The 23,536-nt window shown below is 39.1% G+C and overlaps 1 protein-coding gene across 3 annotated transcripts in view; it reads right to left on the bottom strand.

Annotated features, from left to right (window-relative positions):
* gpc6b (glypican 6b) overlaps positions 1-23,536 on the bottom strand; it is a 75,143-nt gene that overhangs the window by 15,114 nt on the left and 36,493 nt on the right. For 2 of the 3 annotated variants that reach the window (XM_079357867.1, XM_079357869.1), the window contains exons 5-7: positions 9,003-9,133; positions 8,182-8,325; positions 7,150-7,179 (exon numbers count right to left, since the gene is read on the bottom strand). In XM_079357867.1, the coding sequence (XP_079213993.1) occupies positions 7,150-7,179; positions 8,182-8,325; positions 9,003-9,133 (305 nt within the window). The remainder of the gene's footprint in view (positions 1-7,149; positions 7,180-8,181; positions 8,326-9,002; positions 9,134-23,536) is intronic. The other variant, XM_079357868.1, reaches the window with a different exon arrangement.

Raw genomic sequence — 23,536 nt, 5'->3', positions numbered from 1 at the left:
TCTCAGTGCTCCTAGCCAAAAAAAGCCCTACCTTTTGGCACCTTTTATCCATTCATGCTCTTACTTCTTATCAGGGTCATGGATGGCTGCGCTCATGTATTGGCTTAAGGCAAGTAAAAAACCCAGGGCACATCACTGATTTCTTACAATGCTAACAAACACAGACAGACAATCACACAGCTACACCCAACAGTGGTTTACTGACCTGCATGGAACGGTTCCAAGAAACAAGAATGAGAGAAAAAAAAATGGTTCTGAACATTTTTGCTGTGGCGCAGCAATTCTCAAGTATTGATCCACCCAGCTGTCACCTTTGCTTACTAAAAAGGCGAGCCAAGAGGAGGAGAGTGATCTTCTATTTGGACTTGAGTGTCGCCCAATTATTGATATGCATATAAGCATAATAAAACAAACAGACCTGAAGACACAACATACAACTGATAAAACTTTAAGGAGAGGCTTTTGGTGGGTCCAATTCCTTGAATGCTTATTCTCAATAGACGTGCAGAGTTAAGATGTCTCAACACTTTAAGATGTCTTTTTACCTGCTCTTTTGTAATATTAAATGAGTGGGGTCTTTTACAAGCTTTTTTGAAAGTGTCTCAAGATAACATTTGTTATAAATTGGCACTTTACAAATAAAGATTGATTGATTCAATAAAGTTTGTGGGTGCTTTAATCTCTCAAAATGTTTTTTTTGGAGCCAAGCATTAACCTCATATGTTGAAAAGTGACTCTAATGCAGAAGTATCCCTATTAGAATTATCACTGTTTACAGCAGATAAACATGTTTACAGCCTCATACAAAAGAAAAAAAAAGGTTTCTAAAGCTCATTTCTTTATTGAAAAATCTAGAGGATATAGGTCTTCTGTTTTGTGTATATTGATGCAACAATATGAAACTTTCAACTACCTTAAAATAGTTTAAAAGTTGAGAGCATTATCTTTGAACAGGGAGAATAGCTTTTATCAACAGAAGTGTGTATGGTTTGACTGCACCAAAACAGTTCATAAGCCTGTATTCAGCTTAAAAGAAGCCAGTTGGCCTATACTGTATCTGTACTGTTTGAAATGCTAGCCGGATAAAAAGCTGTGTTTTAGCAACCAAGATATTCATTTGGAACCCCCTTAGCTCCACCTATTTGCCTGCTTTTTTTTTTTGTCTTCGGCCTTTTTTTGGATGAGACAGATGAATATAAACCGGAAATGCTGGGATAGAGAATGGAGGCTGACATGCATCAAATGGCATCAGGATGAGAAGTCAATCCTGCAACCACTCCAACAAGGACTGTAGAAACTTAACTAAACCAGAGACTCTTTGCCTACTCCTTGATTTTTTCTGAAGTTAGTGCCATGGCTGGGCTTCAAAAGACCTCTTCAGACACCAATGGATGACTGACTGTCTGAACATCATAACTTGCTGGCCAATAAGTTTTCATAAGCCTGGACATTTCATAATAGCAATTTAGTATCTCAAATAAAAAAACGCAAAGGATGAAAACAAACTTGACAATAATCACTGTTTTCTGTTATATAGTGGACTTGGGGAATGCCATGTTGGAAGTCAATATATGTTTAAAAAAGCATCTTGAAGTTTCCATGTTCTTTCCCCCCCTACAATTTTCTGCAAAACTAATTTTTCTGTTCGGAGCAGGAGTCTGGAATTACTGTGGCAAGTGTCAACCAACTGGGGTGTGTGCCTGAATGTTTGTGAATTAATTTTTGACTTTGGTTTTTAGAAAATATTTACTTTGCCCAACTATTCAAAAAATGCCTGCTTAAGTGAGACACACACAGTCGGAGAAATGAGAACATCACAAGTAAACTATATCTGCATAGATGAAAGGGGAGCTGAAATTTGTTCAGAATGATAGCTTTTCCTTTTTTTGTTGTTGTTGATGTGTTGGGATAATCATCACGCATTTCTCCTATTTATATCTTATTCATAGCTTTGCCTTGTCAATTAATTAAGGTGAGCAGTTTCTGCAATGCCATTTTTAGGACAGTCTTATTAAATATAAATTGGAAATAGTGCCTTCATTGAGCTTATGTGTTGATTTCGAAGAGTATCAGCGATTCCGTATTCATTTTTTTTTTAAAAAGTGAAAGAAACTCATACAGTATATTCATGGACAATAATGACTTTGTCTTCATTCATACTGTAAATAATCAGGGAAGTGCATCTCCACCAAAAACATTGCCGGTGATGCTTTAATGATTTAAACTGAATCATAACTGCAACCCGTGATTGACGATCAGGCCATTTCTCTGAAAGGCCTAAAAGAGGGTTTTAGTAAAATGTATACGCAGAAAAGTTATGATACAAGGGATTCATTTATGAAAAATGCTTTTTCCTTCAGGCTGTCTCAGCAGACTGGTCTTGTATGTGTCTTGTTTTTTATTGTTTTAGTGCCAGACTGACAAAAGTGTGCATTGAACACAAGGGAGACAAAAAGAACCACTACTAAATTGAACAGCACCAAACATGCTACAAATGTCAAATTAAAAGCCCCCCCTCTTATCTATAATGCCCCTCTGAGCCTGACATTCTGTTTTGCCTTTATCCTCTCTTTGGACTTTCAAATCTCCATTTCTCACTGAGCTTTGAGGGAGTGTGCTCTGACAGAATGTCAGGCAATTAAACAGTCATGGCTCATTGAGCCGGAGGAGGGCCCGCTCCTCCGAGCTGCTACATAGGCAGCACTAGAATTGAACGCAGGCACTTTGCCGCCATTCTTTGCACATTCTTTGACTCACAAACTTAGCGCTTAATCCAGACAAGAAGTTCTCATCAAAGGACACTTTAAACTATTGTCAACTTTCACAAGGCTGAGCAGTGTCACTGTCATGGGTAATTATCCTGTGCCACAATGTAAACAGGGACAGAGTGTGGGACAACAAAGACGTTCTCTCAGAGGGAACCTAGTCATATTTCTGCCGCAGGATGTAAACTTGTAAGTGTTGCCGAATTAATGATGGCACGAGGCAGCTGAAAGACAAGACAAACACCTTTAAACTTAGCCTTGGGGTTCAGTAAGATGGCAGGTATGAGGAAATAACTAACTGGCAGCAGCTTCAATGAGGACATGCACTGACAGAAAGCTTCAGGTAAAAAGCAAATATTCTGCATTATATTCTTTTCCAAGTATACGAGGCCTCCAAAGAGATGATATGAAAAGAGCTTCAAGAACACAGACAAAACTTTCAGCTAAGAGATGCCAGCTGAGAATTCCATCTTCAATACTGAAAAAAAAATAAATATGACGGCAAAAAGCAAGAACTGAGCTCATAAATAGTAATGGCTTCCACTGATTACCTGTCTCACACTGGCTTTAAAGATACTTGGACATTAAAAAAAGGGTGAGCTGATATGCGATGACCTCTGAGATTATTGTATCCTAAACAAATATGACATGTATATTTATGCATTCATTTGAAATAGGAGGAAATACTTGCATCAAGTCTTTTAACCATCCTCTTCATCAGTTATTCCCAAGGTTTGTATTGAACGTTTTGTAAAAGGTGGCACAACCAGCAAGGCTAAATGAAAACATTGAACACTATTTTTTGCTCTAAGTCACAACTAAAACAAAGACATAAATATTAATAATAAATTATATGAATTCTTGAAAACAATATCCTGCTTCAGGCTTTATTTTGCCATAGCTTGGATAGATAGCCTCACTCATTCAAAGACCGTTGATAACACATATGTTGTTTTTAGACTGCGCGGTGGGGCAGTGATTTAGCGCTGTCGGTTCGAGAAAGTTCATGGTTCGCATCCCCATTGCACTTAAGCATAATTTAACTTAAGTAATAATTTGATTGGGCACCTTTTACTTGTAGTGGACGGACATTTGACCAGGAGTATCTGTAATCTGACTTAAGTTGTGAAGTTGTGTACTTAGTCAACCCCTGTCAATTATTTCATCCAGAAGTAGCTCACAGAGGCCTGTCGTCCCATGTAAACAGAAGCTGAACAACTTTAGTTTGAAAAGATCTACAGCTTCAGATGGGTTTTTTTTCAGCTCATGTAAATGTATAATGGTATATCATGGCAATAATAAATCCCTTTATATTCACAATGGATCTTTAGACAGCTTGGACAAGAAAGGGTTCTTTTGTAGTGAAGAGCCCATGAACAATAACCACCTGATTCTGCAGTTCCCCTCAGCTCTGCTGAGCTTTAAAGCATGTTTCAGCTCATTGTTTTGGTGTAAAGGCCTGCAACTTTTCTGTTTTGGGTTCACTTCGGGTTTTGCAGACGCAGCAGGCAGCTGTTTTAAGAGAAAAAAAAAGCTGTAATAAACCCAGTAGACACTTTCTGCTTGGCAATAAACAGCAGGCAGACAGAGTTAACGACTAGGTGGTGAGCATAGCGGAGCATTTAGCTGCTTAGGAATCAGATATTAACCTCTGGAATTAGTGGAGACCAAAAACAGGAATAAAAGTTGTATAAAGATGAATCCAAATGAATGCTGATGTTGCTTTGTTTCTGCTGCATCTACAATAGGGCAACTTTTAGCAAACATGTTTTGCGATTAAAGTGTCAGGATTGATTTAAAGATTGGAAAAAAAAAGTGACACAACAAATTTATTTCATGCAGATTTGATGAATTTGACTCTTACTCAATATAGCAGAAGGGCCTTCGTTGATGGCTTTTTTCTAGTTTAAGGAAATGTAACGTAAAAACACTGGACACAGACCTTAATATGCATGTTGGTAGTTGTTTCTTTAAAATGTGTCATTCTCAAAAAGCTGCCGATCATTAACATTTCTAAATCCATTTAGTTGTTTCAATCAACTGGCTGCAACTGACAATGTGAGTCAAGTCTGACTGAGCCAAAAGACAAAACAAGCACAGTGTTTCCCACACATAGACACATGGGCGGGGCATCCAGGTATTTTTGTCAACCATATTTTGCATTTTTCATCATCATAAGATTGATGAACTAGTGGACTAACTTTACACCTGTCTCTTTAATCTGCAGGTAGAGGGTGAGAGAGATGTCAGACGTTCTGCCTTACAGGCATTGATTTTGGTGCAACGTCTCATGTTAAATACAGTATGTACCTTCGAAGGTCGTTAATCGTTTGGGGCAGCTGGTTTCGCCGTAAAAGAGGTTCACCTGTTGGCATTATGAAATTGCAAGGGAAACTTTTGAAAACAGGAGTTAAGTTGTTTGGGTGCCTTTCTAAAATGCTCTTCTCGTGATGTTACTAAAAGGAGCAGACTGGCAGAGTGTTTACTGTGTTCATTAGAAGGATAGGTGCAGTTGTGTGTGTGGATACGAGAACAGCAGGCAAGTAAGAGGAGCTGTTACATTTGTTTGTGAACACTAAAATAAGTTAGAGAGCAAAGGACAATTACTTTATTTTCTAACTAAACCCAATATAAAAGTCTTTATTTTTAATGTAGTAATTGAACTTTCAATCACAAACCCACTCCCTTGCCATCGCTACATGTATGCCATCATTCTGTGGGAAAACTATAAACAGAACAATCCTAATTACAACACATTACAGAAGTGTCACGATGACGTGACTTCCAGAAGCCATTATAATAACCATGACTTCCTCCACCACATATACAGATATCAGTAATGGTTTTCTGCCTGGAGAAAGCCACTTTATAACCCTAACCCTAACCCTAACCCTAACCCTAACCCTAACCCTAACCCTAACCCTAACCCTAACCCTAACCCTTTTTTTGAAAACTCCCCTTTAAATTCTCTCTTACATTAAGTTGACATTTTTATTCTAACAGTTTAAATAAAAAAATAATAATCTGCTCGGGAACACTGGTGAAGTTATTGTTTGTCAAAAATAAGCTCCTTTCATCAAGCTCTATCTTGTGAGATTCTCCCAGCAGGCTAATTGCCCAGTTATTCATGAGCAGTCTGGAGCCTCCACTTCACTCTACCATTAGAGCAGATGCTGGCTGTAACACTCCCCCCCCCCCCCACATCATCTCTTCACAGCTCTCCCCTTTGCTAGCTCTGACGGAGGAATGTCACCTGCTCATTGGTCACCTTTGTCAAGGAGTTGACTTTGTTAGTTATAAGGCAATAGACTGGAAAAGTGATGACGTATTTTTGTAGGCCAACCCGGAAGTAGCTTCGCCATTGGGTTCGAACGAGAATTTGCCTATGGAATTTTTGCATTGTATTTTGGAACATTGCAGAAAATAAGCTCTATAGCAAACACATGTGCGTAGCTGTTTTCTTCAGCTGTATAATCTTTACAGATGAACACCACTTTTATGAAATTTAAAGTGTTAATGCCGACAAGAGAAGTAAAAAAGCTAATGTTAAAGCTAAAGCTACAAGAGAACTACACGTTCCGGGCTTAATGACGTTTAACGTCTCCGACAACCACTGTAGTGTCATTTAGCCACTTGTTAGCAACCGCCATTTTAAATACAAGTAAAACCTTTAAAATTCACGAGTGGGGGTCGAAGCTAACATAGTTTATCTCGTCTAACAAAACCTCAACATCTCTAAAGCTTGCGCTAACCACAAACACATTCAAAATCTCCATTGACTGTTAGAGTTTAGAACCCTTGGGGCTAAAATGCTAACTCACTTCCGGGTCTTTGGACTCATTCCTGTGCCAGTCTGAGGCCTCTCATAAGACGGTAAAGTGTGCAGAAGAGATGCGCTGATTGATAAAAAAAATCATGTTTGATCTCTTTGAAGAAATCCTCCGTGGCTGAGGACACCATGGCACGTGTTCAACGTATACCTTTAAAATAGGGTGTTTAACAGCTGATGTTTGAACGCCATAACACACCATAAATCATCCAAGTCGGAAAAGTTTCTGCATTCGATCGTCTAAAAAAACTTCAGGCAAAACAAAACTGTCATTTCAATTTCAATGAGACTGGATGACACTGAGTCCCAGGTGACATGAAAATGACACCATGACTGACACTTAGCGCAGCAACTGCTGCATACCTCTGGGATTTACAGGTCACAGTGCTTGCTTACTGTAAATCTTTAATGCTTGGAGCACATTCCTATGCACGCACAGCCACAGAGTATTATGAAAAAGACATGATGTATTTCCAGTCACAATGCATAATACAGTTTAAGACAACACTTCCAGTAAAAGAGCAATTAAATTAGTATGAAATTTTTGAACCTTACACTGTGCTGCATCGCATTCCAAACAATCCTCTGGTTTGCAGCATAAAGGCGGGGAGACAGAAAGGCTTAATTATTCAGTGTAGGTGGAAGAAATCGCCGATGAGCACACAAACTAAAAAAGCAGCGGCTGTATAGAAGACATCAGAAACCGTGCGGCAAATGAATGAGACTGTCTAAACATAATTAGTATTGACTGAGGCAAACATATCACTTATTGTTGTGGAATTCCAAGAGCCCGCTGCCGAGAAAAGGATGCTTTTTAAATGATGTATTCACTAACTAAATTATTTTTTAATAACTAAACAAAACGACACAAATGTTTTGTTTAACACTGGGCAGACTGACTTTTAACTATGCTGGTTTGGTACTTGTTGAGCATCATTATGGCCTAAACAATGATTGGTTTTGGGTAAAAAATAACTCCAAAGAAGAATAGCTGAGGAACAATTTGAAAAGATCTACTTTGAAAAGAGCTAGAGGGGAAGAGGGAAGGGCACTGTGGCTGCAAAGGTAATCCGTGATGAGAACTGTCTCTCAGCCGAATTGGTCTGTCAGCCACGTGTTAACCTTTACCCTGATGCAGCATTTTGGGCTTCAAGGTTGTTTGAAATGAAAATCCATGTATCAGGATCCAGTCCAACAAACATACGGCTAATCTGATAGAAAGAAAAAAAAAGAGGGTTCTTTACGGCAAACAATTGATATGGTCAACGTCACAAAATCTATCCATCAATTCTTTCAGTGCTTCTGTTTGCCAGGTACACAGAGAGGAGAAGGGCACTGAGCACAGAGCAGCGCACCTTCCTCTGCCCTCTCCGGGTAAAGCCGTTGATTCGTTAACAAACACTAATCGATAGAGTGGGCCCTGAATGGAGGGTGAGTACAAAGAATTAATTTCCGGCTCCGGGGGGCTTACCATGGCAAATCACCAAATTTAATCAACAGTGTCAAGTCCGAAAGACAAACGATGTTTACAGGCTTTACTGTCTCGCCCGAAAAAAGAAGAAGCAGTTTTTGGCTCGGTCTCTTTACCAGTCTGTCCAGGCTTGTGCCAGCTGCAGTGGTCGGCCGCTCCTCTGGGCTATACGGCTTGAAACGAGCGTTGAACACATCCGAAACACCGCGGGCAGACCTAGTCATTCCTGCGGGCTTTGGCTGACCACAGCCTTGAAAGACCTGCAATTACACAAAAAACATGGGCACCCAATTGTCAGAGGTTTAAATTACATTGGATGCAGAAAATAAGGGGAAAATGCTGTTGTTGTAAAGTTACTGTGACGAATTCCCCCCACAGCACCAGCGTGACAGTGCTTTTCATCAAGTTGAGGTGACCACGTTGATAGGTGATTCAGCTAGGAGCTGTGACCAATGCTATTTACGATGACAGAGTTAAGTTTTTACAGGTTTTAGGGAGGAGACCACATATACTTAAACCATAAACAAAAACTGCATCTGCTGCATGGGAAAGCCAACAGAGCATTTCCCTTCTGATTGAGAATTGGCATCCAAATCTGTGTAGGCAGAAAGACATTCTTCACAACCACCTACATTTTTTGTCTTTCTGACTACAATTTTGTGGTCAAAGAAAAATGCAGTAAAACACAGGAAACACATTAACTACTGTTAGTAGAACTAAGATTAACTGACCAAATTGAAACATATAATTCAATACGAGGCCTAAACTTGGAAATAATTAGAATGTGTTGGTCTACACACCTTGGACAGCCTTGGACACAGCTCAGTAGGACTCAGCTCCACTATTAGTTTCTCTTCAGCAGAGCAAAAGTTGGACTTCAACAACCTGTCTTAGGTGTAACTTTTTCTACTCTGGGCTGTAAAAATAATTGACATACCCTGTAGGAGACCTGGGCACTGTTATCTTGCATATTCATGATGGCCTCTGAAATCTTGACATCAATAGGCTCCATGACAGATTCAATGTTGAAAGGTCCCTCCAGTCTCTGTGCCACCAGCAGCATGGCATCTGTCACAATAGAGGTAAAAGAAGGTGGGGTTTGGAGGGAGGACAGCAGAGGTGCAAACAGACAGATGAGGTAGTTAATATTTTGAATGGTATCATAGTGGAACACTTTGTGCATAGATTGTTAATGTACTTAGGAAATTGTTGCATTTTAAGAACCCTTTCTAACACCTTTCTAATAATAGGGTTCTATAGACAAGACCAGTTTATTTGTAAAGCATTCATACTTTGAAAGTGCTGTCCAGCATTAAGAACATTCACACTGATAAATGACATGAAAAAAACGAGACATGTACATGTTCAAAAGAAAAAAATAAATTAAAACTCAAAAAGATCAAATAAGTTAAGAGAAGGCATTCAAATAATGTATATAAAAAAATAAGACCAGTCTACAGCCTGTAACTGTTTCAGTTGAAGAAGTGATTGAACGTATGGGAAGGCAGCAGTAAATGCACATGTTAATAGATACATTTTAAAAAAAGAGATAACTCTGGTAGCTTGTTCCACAGTTGAGGAGCGTAGAAGTTAAATGCTGCCTCGCCATGCTTGCTTTTGATTCTGGGAACAGTGTGCTTTCCCGGAGGACCTGGGAGGTCTGGATGCTTCATAACGGACTAACAAATGTGATATGTACTTTGGCCCAACGCCACTGAGTGCTTTATATATCAGAATTAAGATTTTAAAAATCAATAATTTGACTCACATGAAGCCAGTGTAGAGCTCTGAGCACTGGTTTAAAGGGGTTTCTACATCACGTGTCCAGGGACACATCCCTGTCATACCTATAGTGGCGAAGTCCAACATGTCTGTACTGGATTCATGTTGGAGAAAATGTTCATACAGCATAGTACTTTTGGGATATTTTGTAGTTGTACCTTGATGTCAGGTTTCTTTTGTTTAACATTTAAATGATCACGGTCATATGTCAAATACAATTTTAACTAGAAGGATGAAAAAGTGGAACAAAGAAAGACATTCATTCCTATTTAACAGTAATTTTACATGAAATTATTGCAGTTTCTGTAGCTGCTGCATAACTTTAGTTCACATAATTATATACAGCTCTAACAGTAGAGTAGACCAATCATCAGTTAAGTTAGACTGTAGATTTTTTATGTCAAGACATAAACATAGATGAGGTTCTTTTTTGATTATTAAATTCAGGATAAAGCTAAATATTATGATGATTTCTTTTTTTTAATCTCAATTCCTAGCTTAATATATCCTGAAGAAAAAATCAACAAAAACATTGTTTCATGACAAAATATCCTAATTCTATCTTAATCAGGCGGTAATACCTCACGACAATATACAAAAAGTGAAAATAATACTGTATGGATTTAGAAAAAAAGTTTCCACTCATCTCCAGAAGTATATACGGATAGGGGTACCAGCTCAGTTCAGATGCATGCATTTGTTCTGTTGCTATATTTGCTCGTTTTTTGTCGTCTGCTGCCGTTTTACATAATGTATTTTGTTTATGTAGGTTTTGAATATTGGCTCCCGTTCTCTGAATTGAAAGTGCTTTGTGAGATGTCACACATGACTTGTGAATATGTTTTTCTGCTTTCATTTGTGTTTTCTCAAACTGTTTGTGTTTTCTTAAGTCGTCGCATGTCAGGCTGTCAGCCTCCGTAGAAAGAAGAGAAAAATAGACATGCTGCCTTTTTTGCTTTAAATCACTGTTCATTGAATACTTCTATGTGTACGTTAAAAAAGAACAATTGGCATTTCTTTGCTGGTTTTGAAAATATAAACTATTTTCAATGCATAAATAAATCACTGATGACATTAAAGTAATGATTAGCTTTCAATGCATCGTTTCACGAAAGGTCACATTTTTAAACAACAAACTGTTGTGTCATGTCGTCTGATTACCAAGCAGTATTGTGAACAACCTCCGCCTCCTCATCACAGTCCATTGACACACACTTATAATGCCTGAATGCTTCTCGGGGGTAAATTCAATTTTTATGTAGATCAACTCAATCACGTCGACCAAATGTTGTTATGCTGCATGAAAAATAATGCTGATCATGAGTCATTGATTTAATAGAACTTTAGAAAGCCAAGCACTTATTTTCATCGGCTGCTGGCGATGAATACTTTAAGGTTACTGACTCATTAATATCAATGTGAGGACCTAAGTCAGAGGAAGGCCTTCTTTGAACATGAGACATTTATCCTTATCATTTTCTTTTAGTTGTCATCACTATTAATTGACATCTCTTACAGTTTTGAAAGAGATTGCATGTTAAAGATTGACCATTCATAACTCTGAGGATACAGATGACATCTTCGCTCGAATCAGTTACAGCAAGCTTTAACCCTTTAAGCTAAAAGAGCTAATTGACACTGCCATGAAACAGAGCTAAAGGGTTTATATACTAATGTGACACAAGCTCTGTAATGGCAGTTCCGTATGTGAATGGCCAGCCTCAGGCTGGTTAAACATTACCAAACCACTAAGTCATAACTTAGCAAGTCCCAGATCTAGAGACAGATCTGGAGGCAGCACTTAAGTCTGTCCGGAGATGATTCTCCATCCACAGACCTCCCAGGACAAGACCTCACCAGTAGCCTGTTTTAATGAGTCTTTAAATTACCTCCTTACCAAACAAGGTCATCCTGTCATTTTGAGACTATAGTCTCTGAAAAAAGCCTGATCCTATATATAGAAAAAAATGGCCTCTTACATCCATGTGGCTACCTCACCTTTCTTCATCTATCCTAAAAATGCAGGAGCATGTTGTTTTGGAGGAATTGTGAAGAGCTCATTTGCAATAGCAGATAACATTGTTAAGAAAAATATCAGAACACTATTTTTTTTATTTCTTATTTATTTCAGGTAATACCCCTCAGACTGAAGTGGTGTGGCTTTGATCAAGTTCCCCATAGACTGTAAGGGGTTTTTGCAATAGAACAGATTTTGGATCAAATAACAGCTCAATTTAAAGTGCCAATTAATAACTCTCAGTGAGCTGTTTTTTTCAGAATGGCTTTTATCTGGTGTTTTTTTGCAAATTAATTATTGTTCTAATTTTCCTAAATCCATTCATATCTGTAATGTTTTTTTAAATTGTAAATGACTTGAGTTTTGTCACTTACATGCCAGTGTCAGATATAACATTAGCTTAAAAAGTTTTGTAGAAAGTATTATGGAATGGTAGAGTGCAGCGTGACCATGACACAATTTAGTGTAATTGGCTTCTGTAAATGCCTATCAATGTTTGAGGCAAGTCCTCTGAAACAATTTGTTTGCCGAAAATGTAGACTCCTTGAGCAATTTGCTCGTCCGTAAAAGAGCTTTACTGTTTATATTTTGGCCTCTTTTTTTCAACACCTAACTGAAATTGATTCCCCGGCTGTGAGCACAAAGACAATATTCCAGATAACAAATCCAACAGCACTTACCATAGATATACTGTATAAAGACGTACTGTACAGGAGAAATCTGAGGAAAATACTGTTCTTAGGAAAAATACACTACAACTAAAACAACTCTCCACCTCTTTGACAGCGAGGTCTGTCCTGCTCTTCATACTTCTGGGACCTGAGATCACTAATGGAGAGAAAGGAGTTGCGATACATTAGCGCTGCTCTGGCTCCATTTCCTTTCCAATTATGACAGGGTCTGAGCCTTTGAAGAGCTCTTCTGTTTGTTTACACTGTGGATTACAAATAGCCTGTGATGCTTGCTGAGATGCCTAATATACACGCTGTGTCGGTGCCAAACGATTTCCTACAGTAGCACTTCAATCGCACCTCCGTGCTACTATATGTTCTGGGTGTAGATGATACCTGCACCAGCAGAAAACCACAACACTTTTCTTTTCACAATACTACATGCATTGATAGTGATACATTGTTGTGCTGCTTGATACCTACAATATCTCTAAGAGACAGATTGCTTTTTATGTTTTTAAAAAAAAAAATTATTTAAATAAAGCATTGCCAAACAGTTTGCAGTTTAATCATTTTATAATGTATTTAACCGCCTAAGGTGTGTCTGCTTACCTAATGACAAACACACACATATACATATCTAAATTCATGTGTTAGCTTAAAAGCTGTCAAGAGCAAATACTGAATTTAGGTCGAAGGAAGCCAACTGGGAACATCTCACATTTGAAAATAAGAGCCTAGAAGAGTGCCTCCAGCGTCACAGACGATGGCAATCTTTCCTGACAACAGTGACTTATCTGCAACTTATCAGATGGGCTCCACAAACAGAGGCAGCAGGCAAGAGCAGACAGAGACGAGAACGAGAGGGAAAAAAAGGCAGTTGGGGCAGATTGGGTTCGAATCAGGCACAGGGTACAGCTTCTTCCTTGAGGAAGAGTGGCGCCTGAACCCCATGTAGAAGAACTACATTGAGAATGAAGGACCCTCATTTAAAAAGGAGTGCATGAAGTCCTGTCCGCCGTGGCACAGCTGCCATGCCGAGCCAAATTCTCCCTGTATCACTTTTGTGGTGCTCAGATAGGCCACCAGCCAGCTGGAGGAAATCTTTTTATCACCAAAACACAGCCATGTAAATACACACCTCATCTCATTCTTAACTGATTGCTTTTGAAAACAGATGTGAACTGCCTGATCAAAATTATTATGTTTCACATCGGAGGTTAAAATGTTCACTTTGTGACTTGAAACATGCTTATTTTCACTCTCTGGCTAAACAGCTAAAATAAAAATATATATTGTAATTTGCTCATTTTACTCTGGGCTCCTTATCGAGATTGATGTCCGCTTAAATTCAGGCTAAGTCAGCCAGAGGCAACCTCCAGCAGACAAGGACAAATAAGGAAAGTGAGCAGGCCCATCTACAGCTCTTTGCCTGTGAAGAGCTCCACAGGATGAAAAATGGCCTCGCTGTAATTTGGATTCTGTAAAGCATAGCTCATCTGTGGTTCAGTCAACCAACTAATGGTGCTGTATGGTTTGGTATAAAGGTGGAGAGGGGGGGGGGGGAGAAGCATGTTTCTCCTTGTTCACCAGCTGTCATTTTCAAAAGAAGTCCTTGAACAGACACACGCCTTTATGCACATACCTAAGAAGCCACATCTCTACAAAACACGCTTTATGCCATCACTGATTTGACTTTTAAAAAAGCATTGTAGCAATAAAACAGAGATTTCAGACTGACAATCTTAAAAGCTTTTATAAAATTATAGTTATTCTCTTTAAAGAAATACAGCTCAAAGAAGAAATTCTGCATGGACACCACTACCAAAGCTAATGGTGATGCTCGTCTCCCTCTTGAACCTCCAGTGACTCGTTAAGGGCAGTCACCAAAAGAAGGGTTAGGGTTAGCAACCAGCAAATCAAAAGTATACTCTGCCGATAGAAGCGTCACAAAGGGAATATCATGATTACAAATGAACACATGCAGCGCACAAAAAACATACATGACGTAGAGCGTAAATTCTGGGACACACAGTGATATGGCTGTGCAGTTGTGTATTCACAGAAGCTGCCAGGCTGATCACAGCTGAATGTGGAGAACCAGCCTCGTCCTGACAGGGCTCCTCAGCTCTGCTGTGGAAATACGCTTTACCTTTGACACTTGTGATATGGAACTAAAAGATCCCTAACAGTTTTTTTTCTTTCATACATGACAACAATACGATCTGTGAGAGCCTGAGTTGAAGAGTGTCAGGAGGAGTCTTGGGAGAGGTTGGGGAAAGGATCTACCCACTGTTCATTTAATGTAGTCAGATAAAGGTGGTTTTAGCTGGCTTGTACAAAGTGATAAATACATAGTTTATGGCAACTCATTGATCGTCACTGCAGGCTGAATTATCCCAGATGGAATGGCTGGTTACTCTCAGTCTTGTTTAAAAATAATCTATGACGCACTCATTGGAGCTCATTTTCAGTATTTTTCAATTGAAGAGTGAACGGCACTCTACACACTGCATGCAAGGTTTCTAATGTGAAAGACATACACTGGAGCAGCACTGCTAATGAAACAAAGCAGCACGATCCAATATTGAGCCATTCACAAGCAGATCCAGTCACTAATGGGGATGTCATGAAATTTCCGTCTATGGATTCTGACGGGACTGTTTCAACAATTTATAGATAAATATGTTGAAGAAGATCTTCCTCTTTGGCAGCAACCTTGATTCAAAGCCATAAAACGTGTTACAGAACACTTTATGAAGCGATCTGGTCAGGCTCAAAAGTAACAGCAATGGATGCACAGACAAAGATGAGCTTTCCTGCTCACAAACAGAACAGAGAGACTAATTTCCCTCTCTTCTGTCTCTCTTTCTGAAGATTGGTAATTGCTCAGGTGGGAACTGAATCTGTAATAAGATCCACTAGACCACGTCTTCATGTAACTGTGAGTGATTAGGCAAGCAGAGAGCTATGGAACGGAATGGAAATTGTTGTAGCTGTGGATTCCTTTGCCCAAGAAACATTGATTACACTTTGTGTCCTGATGAAGGCGCTCAATATGTTCTACATTATTTGTGGTATAGGCTTGGAGCATGAATAACTCCAGTTGTGTGTGGAAGTGTAATGTGAATACATTTAATTTGCAGTTTATTTTTTTTTATTTTTATTGCGAGGGGCATAAATAACGCGAGTTAATTACTATAAACATTCACAGAACAAAGAGCTTTTCAGGGCATGCACCATTTTAAGGGTGATGTTTGAGATACAGGTAAATGTTTTTTTTTGTCTTTTGTTTCAGATATTCTGTATATTTCACAGTGCAAGCTGACAAGTCCAACAGACTAGATGCATTTACTCATTCCAAATATTTTTTCAAACTACAAAGGACAACAACACAAAAATGTCTTTTTGAAATTATTAAGGTGGTTGCCGATTTTCAGCCCTATTCCTGTCAATAGCTGTTAATTATTGATAAATATACTTTCACTTTTCTATAGTCTCCTGACTACTCAAAGTGCTTTTACACATCAGATCACACTAGCACAAAGTAACCAATCACATTCATATACATTCATACGCTGGCAACGAAAGCAACTCGAGCAACCAGGCATTATTGCACATGAAGCTGCATGTGCTGGGGATCAAACCCCCGAACCTTACAGTTAAGAGATGACAGACTCTACCACTGAGCCAAAGCCCTTCCAATGCTAGGCCATCCATTCACTCGGTTCACATCAATGGAGCTGCAAAAATCTGTAGCTCATCATACAACTTGTTTTTGGGTTTCTTTTCAATACAGTTCACCGCCTGGAGGAAGAACCATCAATTTTATCTTCAATTTCTCATTAGCTTGTAAAGTAAACTAGGACACTGGCATCTTAAGAGGAAATATGGCAGAGTATACTTGCATCACAATGTTTAGAAGTATGCACATTGTTACCAACAGTATATATGAGAATTATGATGGGTTTTTTTTAACTTCCATTAGGATATTATAGATAAACATTGATTGAACATCCACAAAGAAAGTCGCAAAAAGTGCCTTTAAAGGAAATACTTCTCTGTAGAAACTTGATACCAAAGTAAGCCTGATATCGTAGAAGGCAATAGGATGTTGATGTTGATTAGAAATCCCATTAGCTCATAACTTTAAATGGGATCAATGTTTTAAATCCCAGCTGTTATACTTAACAGCCATCATCTTTAAACAATACAGGACTGTATGGAACGCAAACAGGTGACGACAGTGACGCTAGGCCATAGAGGTCTACATGAATAATTGCACTAAATCTTTAGCCGTGGGTATTTAATTCTACCTGAGCTGAAAGACCTGACTTCGGGTGGAATTCTGCAGCCTTTGAGGGTCCATTTCTCTCTGTAGCCCTGATTGCCCAATCAGATGTGCTATTACGGCACACACCAGCGAAGAGGTAGCGTCTTTTCTCCTTTTATTTTTTGGGTTAAAAAAACACATACATTTATAATGTTTTATAATTTAAGAGGGAAAGTGATGTGAAAGCTGAAATTTAGTTAAAAGATCAATATTCTTACATGTTCAATATATGACGCACTTGTAAAATACGCTTGGTGTATCAAAATACATATTTATACATTCTACCAAACAGTATAAAGAAGCAGGGCTACTATTTTAAGTTTCTGATTATACTTACATACTTTCTTTTGCAATCTTTTTAAGCAGGACTTTGAATTGAAATCTTAGGTAAAGTCTTACAAAAGGTATACAATTAGTACAACTGCTCATGTAAAGAAATGAAATTCTCCCTCCATCAGTGACTCAGCAGACGGCTGTCACAGGTTAATTACTGCCTGTCATAGTTCACAGAGACTCCAGTTTGCGACTGTTCCGTATACTAATGACATTACTGAAAGTGGAGAGAACTTTTAGCTCTTTAACTCGCCCACTCGTGTGCTCCCTGTCTCTCTCCTCATTTGACAGCTCAGTTAGAGTGTCTGTCGAATGTGTTTTAAACATTAATAACGCTGAATTAGATTCCTGAGCTTCACACAACAATGATTCTTAAAGCCAGGTTTTGTCTTTAACAGATGACGTCCGCAAGCCGGATCGAAGATATTCATTGATCGATTCAGACTGACTGCAAAATGCGGGTTTCACCTTCCAAAGAGATGTCCTTTTAACTTCTGTAAATAATGGTGAGGTTGTTCTTTAAAGCTGTTGGAATTAATGCTGGTAAAAGCATCAAATTCAAAATCCTTCAACTTTTATCATCACATTTTTTGGTCCGTTTGTTTTTCTGATTTGAGCTGGCACATGTATACGGATACATATCTTCTTTCTGGATTCTCCACTCCACATTTTTCTTATTAATGAGGAATTCATAACAATGAACAGGAAACGTTGCTGGCTGGAATTACATAAACATAAAGGTTGTGGCTGACTCCTGTTACCGAGTGAGACAAATCACCTAATTAAAAAGAAATAAGTAGAAACGATCAATGCAGATCGCTACCAATATGGTGACATGTCTCTCCAGAGAGAACAACCGCCACATTTTAAAAGCCAAAGCCACACGATTGCATGTGAATGTGGCAGAGTCAAGAGGCTCCATTACAGATAGCCAACCGTGAGTCTTAAGGTGAATGCTGTGAAAAAAAAGCTAAATCACTGGTGTCAACTACCTGTCAACACAAGAAAATGATGAGGACGCGTGGGGTGTAAACTGCAGTGGACGATATTCATCAACACAGCGTGTGAGAGATATTCAAACGACCTGCGAGGAAAGAGACATCCACGCAGACAGAGTGATAAATAACATCAAATCTGGTTAAAAACAGCCTGCTACAGAGCGTATACAATAACAAAACAAATACCCAACCTGAAGCGTCTTTTTAAACAGCACAAACATTGTCAAAGAGATCTTCTGAAAACAGATAACTGGTGATTTATGCAGACGGCACAAAGCTCTATTAGATATCCCAGAGGACTTTGGGTGTGGGTCCTGTTTGTGTTCTGCGTTGAGTTCTCAGGTAAGGTAAACAGACTGACAGCTGTTCATCTGGCGTGCCGTGCTTAATTCATGTAATTAAAAATCTAATCCCACCATAAAACTGCACATAGATTGCAATCTAACATGCATGTGTATAATAACACTAATGCCACATTTCAAACTAATTAATGATTCAAATGCGTTTCCTTTTTAATAAATCACATGACAGTGTAGAATGCACGGTTAAAGACACACAGTAAGGAGCACCTGTTGAATAATTAATGTCATGCGTGAGGCTCGTCCTAAGAGGCGGAAAGATGAGAGGTCAGCAAGGATTTGTCCTCCAGTGGGAACACAAGGATTAAAGAGCGGCTACTCAGCAGAGCCCATTTAATCTACTGTATGATTTTTTTTCCGGATTTAATTTTTTCAGCGCAACATTAAGGAAGCAATAGAAACTGCAGACTGACACTGTGGCTCTGTGATGTTTCTTTTCTTAGGCGACACACCACATGTCATGGAGGTGCCGCGTGAACGGATATTAACTAACACTTCTAATATTAATAAGGAGTTGACTGTGTGGAACTAAAGCAATATTAGTTCCAGGAAGAGCACCTTTCAAAATGAATGTGAAATGACGATGTGAGACTGGCGTGTTTAAAAATGACATTGGCCTTTGGGAGTCTGCAGCCAGCATGTGTTTCCCTTGAAATCTCTTGGTCATATTTTATTTGCTAGCCTAATTAATCTTCTGCTTCAGGGTATGCAAAACAAGTATGAGCAAGGACATCTGATCTGAAGTTGTTCGTGGACAACAATATTGTGAATGAACAACATTTCTCCTGCATACTGTGACAATGTTCCACCATTATTGGCCTTAACAACAAGAAACTCTTTCCAAATCGTGGGGAAAATTAAGCTGAAAACCAGTTATGTTCTCGCACTGTAAAAGTGCAGCACATGCAGGTGGAAAACTGGCCACTCATCGCAGTATTTTGCAACATTTCACATTTCTGAGGACTGTGTTGCTGTGCTGCTGCACTCAAACACAAATATGTTTTTTGCTTGCCCAAGGTGGTGTCAAAAGAGACACTTTCTGCCTCACACTCATGGTTAATGACGCAGAGGCCTTGGTGAATGTGAAGTGCCACTTTTTCATCTGTTCTTTTCTCTCAAGTTTCACCACATGCTGTTTTTTTTTTATCATAGGGGTGTTATTTCCTGCTAGTGGACTGGTTCAATGAGAAGGTGTCGGGGGGGGGGGGGGGGGGGGGGGGGATCATTGCTATCACCACAGCATAGCCTCAAGGTTTTAAGGATTTCTTGCTCTTTGGTCGGATTATTTTTTGCCTCTCCAATATCTCGTCTTTTCTGGTCAGTGGAGCAGGTATATGATGTTGGCCTGAATGGATGCCACAGGAATCTAGATGAATATCTTATAGCTCTAGGTCTGTAGTAGCTCTGTGTAAGACTCTTCAGGTGTCTGTTCCAGTTTCTCTGTAAGCCTTAAAGCTGAAGCTTCTTGTTAGTTTTCACTGAGCTGATACCAACCCATTTTAAGCTAACTGGACCACGTAAATAAAGACAAACGGCTTGGTATGATTCATATTACCACACTCATCTATGAGGCATTACACATCACACTAATCTGTCTGTCTGTGCTGAACACAGAGAGCCCTCCTTACAATTTAACACCATGAGCAAAGTCAATACGTTCCTTGTGGTTAGACCTTAAGCTAACTGAAAATCTTTCATCCTATAATAAGCATGAAATGTCAGAGCCAGGAGATATTGAAATGGCATTTAATCTACACAGAGGAACAATATTCCAATTGACAAGAGGCCTGATGAAGACAAAATACATGATGGTAGAATGGTAAATACAAAGTTTTCCAATTCAAGCTGAGCCCTGTCTGAGAATTGTATTCTTTTTAATGAAGTAAATGTCGAACATTTCTGCTTAGCCTGACATGAACATGGAGGATCCTTTCAGTTTTCTGACAATAATAGACTAAAGGTGTTACAGACTCTAACAGAGCATGAGTTTGTGTTTCTGAGTAGGTTTTCCTACGCAGTACAAATAAGTGCTGCTAGGGTGAAACGGTGTCACTCTCTCTCTCTCTTTGTGTAGGTGTGAATGTGAGTGTTAATATATTGGTATATTTGTGTTATTGCTCTAAAGATGTCCCTCTAGCAACCCACACAACCCTGAAAAGGATAAGTTTTTTTTTTTTAAATTGATGGTTGGAGATTAACATTGCAACACATACAAACAAAAAGACTGACAGCTGAGATGAATTTGCTGTCTCACTACTTCAACCTGTCATTTATGGACAATATTGCAGCTCCTGCCCTGTCTTACTTCGTTGATCACTTGTTTAATGTAAGCTGTGACAGGTGTTTCTAAGGAACCAATTTTATACAAGAGTGACTTTTAAAACAACAGAAGAAATAGCAGCTCTATTCAGACCAGCGTTTCAAGCCGGCGATATTTACACCAAGTTTGGCCTTCAATCTGATTGTGTGGAGGCGTCATGGGGTGAAGAAGTCATCCCATATACCATCGCAGAATAAATATGGATGAGCTTAGCTACAGAATTTTTGCGCAAAAAGTAATCTGAACTAGGCGCCTGCATTAGATCAGATGTTTCTTGTATGGATTCAATAGAATCTAGTGAGTGAAATCTGAAGATTTTAAGGCTGCCCCAAATAACCATTTATTCACTAAGAGGGAAACAATGTCAGACAAAACATGCCAAAGATAATTTAAGGTAATATTGTGATGGTCTGTTGACCTGCTATGGTACTTTTCTTGAATTTACCAAATGTTCTGCTTCACAGTCTTAAAATGAAAGGTATTAGTTGTCCTAACATGAAATAAGCTTATATAAGGCCTTATTGGCTATATTCTGCTTATTTGCACACGTCATATCTAATAGTCCTTTTAACCATGATCCCCACTGCTTTTCCCATTCAGGGTCGCTGGGGGCTACAGCCGATGCCAGCTGCGAACTATTTTGAAAAAGTTTGGATTGAACAAATAGAATCTATTTATTTATTTATTTTTTACTTATTTCATTCTTGCACATTTGAATATGTAGTGCACATCCAGTGACAAAGTTGCAAGCAAATAAGTAAAAAAAAAATCATTTCTTGATTGTGTTATATATGGACTATATGTTGCGCTTGTGGTTTGTATTTTGCTCTATGTAAGAATATCTGTTTGTCTGCTATTAGTAGAAAAGAACACGCTGAAATCTGCATATATCATCATCCAGGTTTTTTTGGGGGGGGTTGTTCAATTTCATTAATCAGCATTTACACTCCCTTACACCCCTACTGTGAGCAGAAATTTCCCCCAACATGACCCACTCAGGCATCTGTCAGTCCTGTCCTTTAGGCTGCTGCACTGCAGCTGCTCTGCCCTGTGCTTGTTGACACATAGCGACATTTAGGCCACCATATATCAATCTTGAAACCGATCTCCTTTCACATTGACATCAGTGAATTTGTGTATCCACAGCAAACAAACTACAAATGTTGCTGTGCTGTATGTCGTCCAGCTTATAGTCAAAAAATAACTGTCAGATAGCATGGATCAAGGCAGAGTAAATACTACTGTTACATCATCGTAATTTGATCAAACTGGTAGCTTTTAGGGTTTTCCTATCTCAAAATGGACTTTAGTCGGCCACACAACAGTGAGCATGATTGGTACGCTTGCAACAATTTTGAGTCACCATGTTTGACAAGAATCCAAAGTGTATTTCCTTTTTTCAGATCATTATGCTTACATCTTTGATTTGAACTTTCGAACAAAGCTTTCATGAGAAAGGCCATGTCTCCTTTACTTACAGATGTGAAAAGTACTGGAACATTTTTCAGTTGATTATACATTTTAATTATGAGCATCTGTACTGAAACACTGTCACTGTAAAAGACAGAGAAACCAAAAGTCATTGGAGCCACACAATGGAAACCCATCAATTCTAATCTGGCACCGTATAGTAAGGAAAAGAAGGACACATGTTGTTTAGTCTAGTCGGAGTGTGAAATACATAAGAAAACTCCTTTAGAGAAAAAAGAAAGACAGAAAGATCTGATTGTTTCATAGTGGTTACTTTTTGAAGCGGACATGAAAATCAGCCATACGGCACCACACTGCCTGCGTTGTACTTCATTCTGTCTGTCTGATGTGCAATGTTAGCTCAACCTAGCCACCTGCTAAACACGTGCAGCTCTGCACACATCCATGATACAGAAAGCGAGCAGTTGATACAGTATGTACTCATTGCAGATTGAATTACTTACCTGTGTAATACAGGTTAATATATCAATATTTAATTATGGTACATGCTCAAAGCTCATTCAAGAGAAAATATGGGATAACAACACTGAACTAAATGGTGAAAATGGTGCTGCTCATCTAATTGAGAATCAGCTCTGCATTCTGAGGCTTTTTGCAGCTTTCAACCTCATTGTTTTGTGTTGCTGTTCCGTGGAGTCCCATGGCTCTCACAAAGACTGGCACAGAACTTTCTCCAAGGTCACAAGCTGACACAATACGGTTCTGCTCTATATGCACAGCATAAAAAATGGCCAGATGCCAAAGATTGACTGGTGGGCAAGACTGTACATCACGCAAAAAAAAAAAAAAAAAGAGGCAGGAAAGAAAGGACCAAACAAGACTTGAAAGTGAGTGATTACTGGCGATGTATTCAGTCATGCAGACAGGTGCACTCAAATACACACACTTCTGCCTTCAGTGGTCTAATTTCAACAGGTGAAGTAAGAGCATTATCGTCAAGACTGCGAGTGCAACCGCCAATTCCACCCACTGCACAAAACCTGAAGGGATTACAGACTCGCACGTATTAATGTGTTACAAGTTGTCAGCCCGTTCCCTCCTCTGTTGCACTACCTCAAATGGCAGATCGCGGGCAGAACGAATTCACCCCACCGTTAAAGCCTCAGTGGGTTACACATTGCAGGGGGAGGCGTAACAGGGCCATAAGCAGGATGACAGATGTTATTA

The sequence above is a fragment of the Symphodus melops genome (genome assembly GCF_947650265.1).
Source record: "Symphodus melops genome assembly, chromosome: 12".
Lineage (NCBI taxonomy): Eukaryota > Metazoa > Chordata > Actinopteri > Labriformes > Labridae > Symphodus > Symphodus melops.
This window is presented reverse-complemented; position numbering and strand designations above follow the sequence as displayed.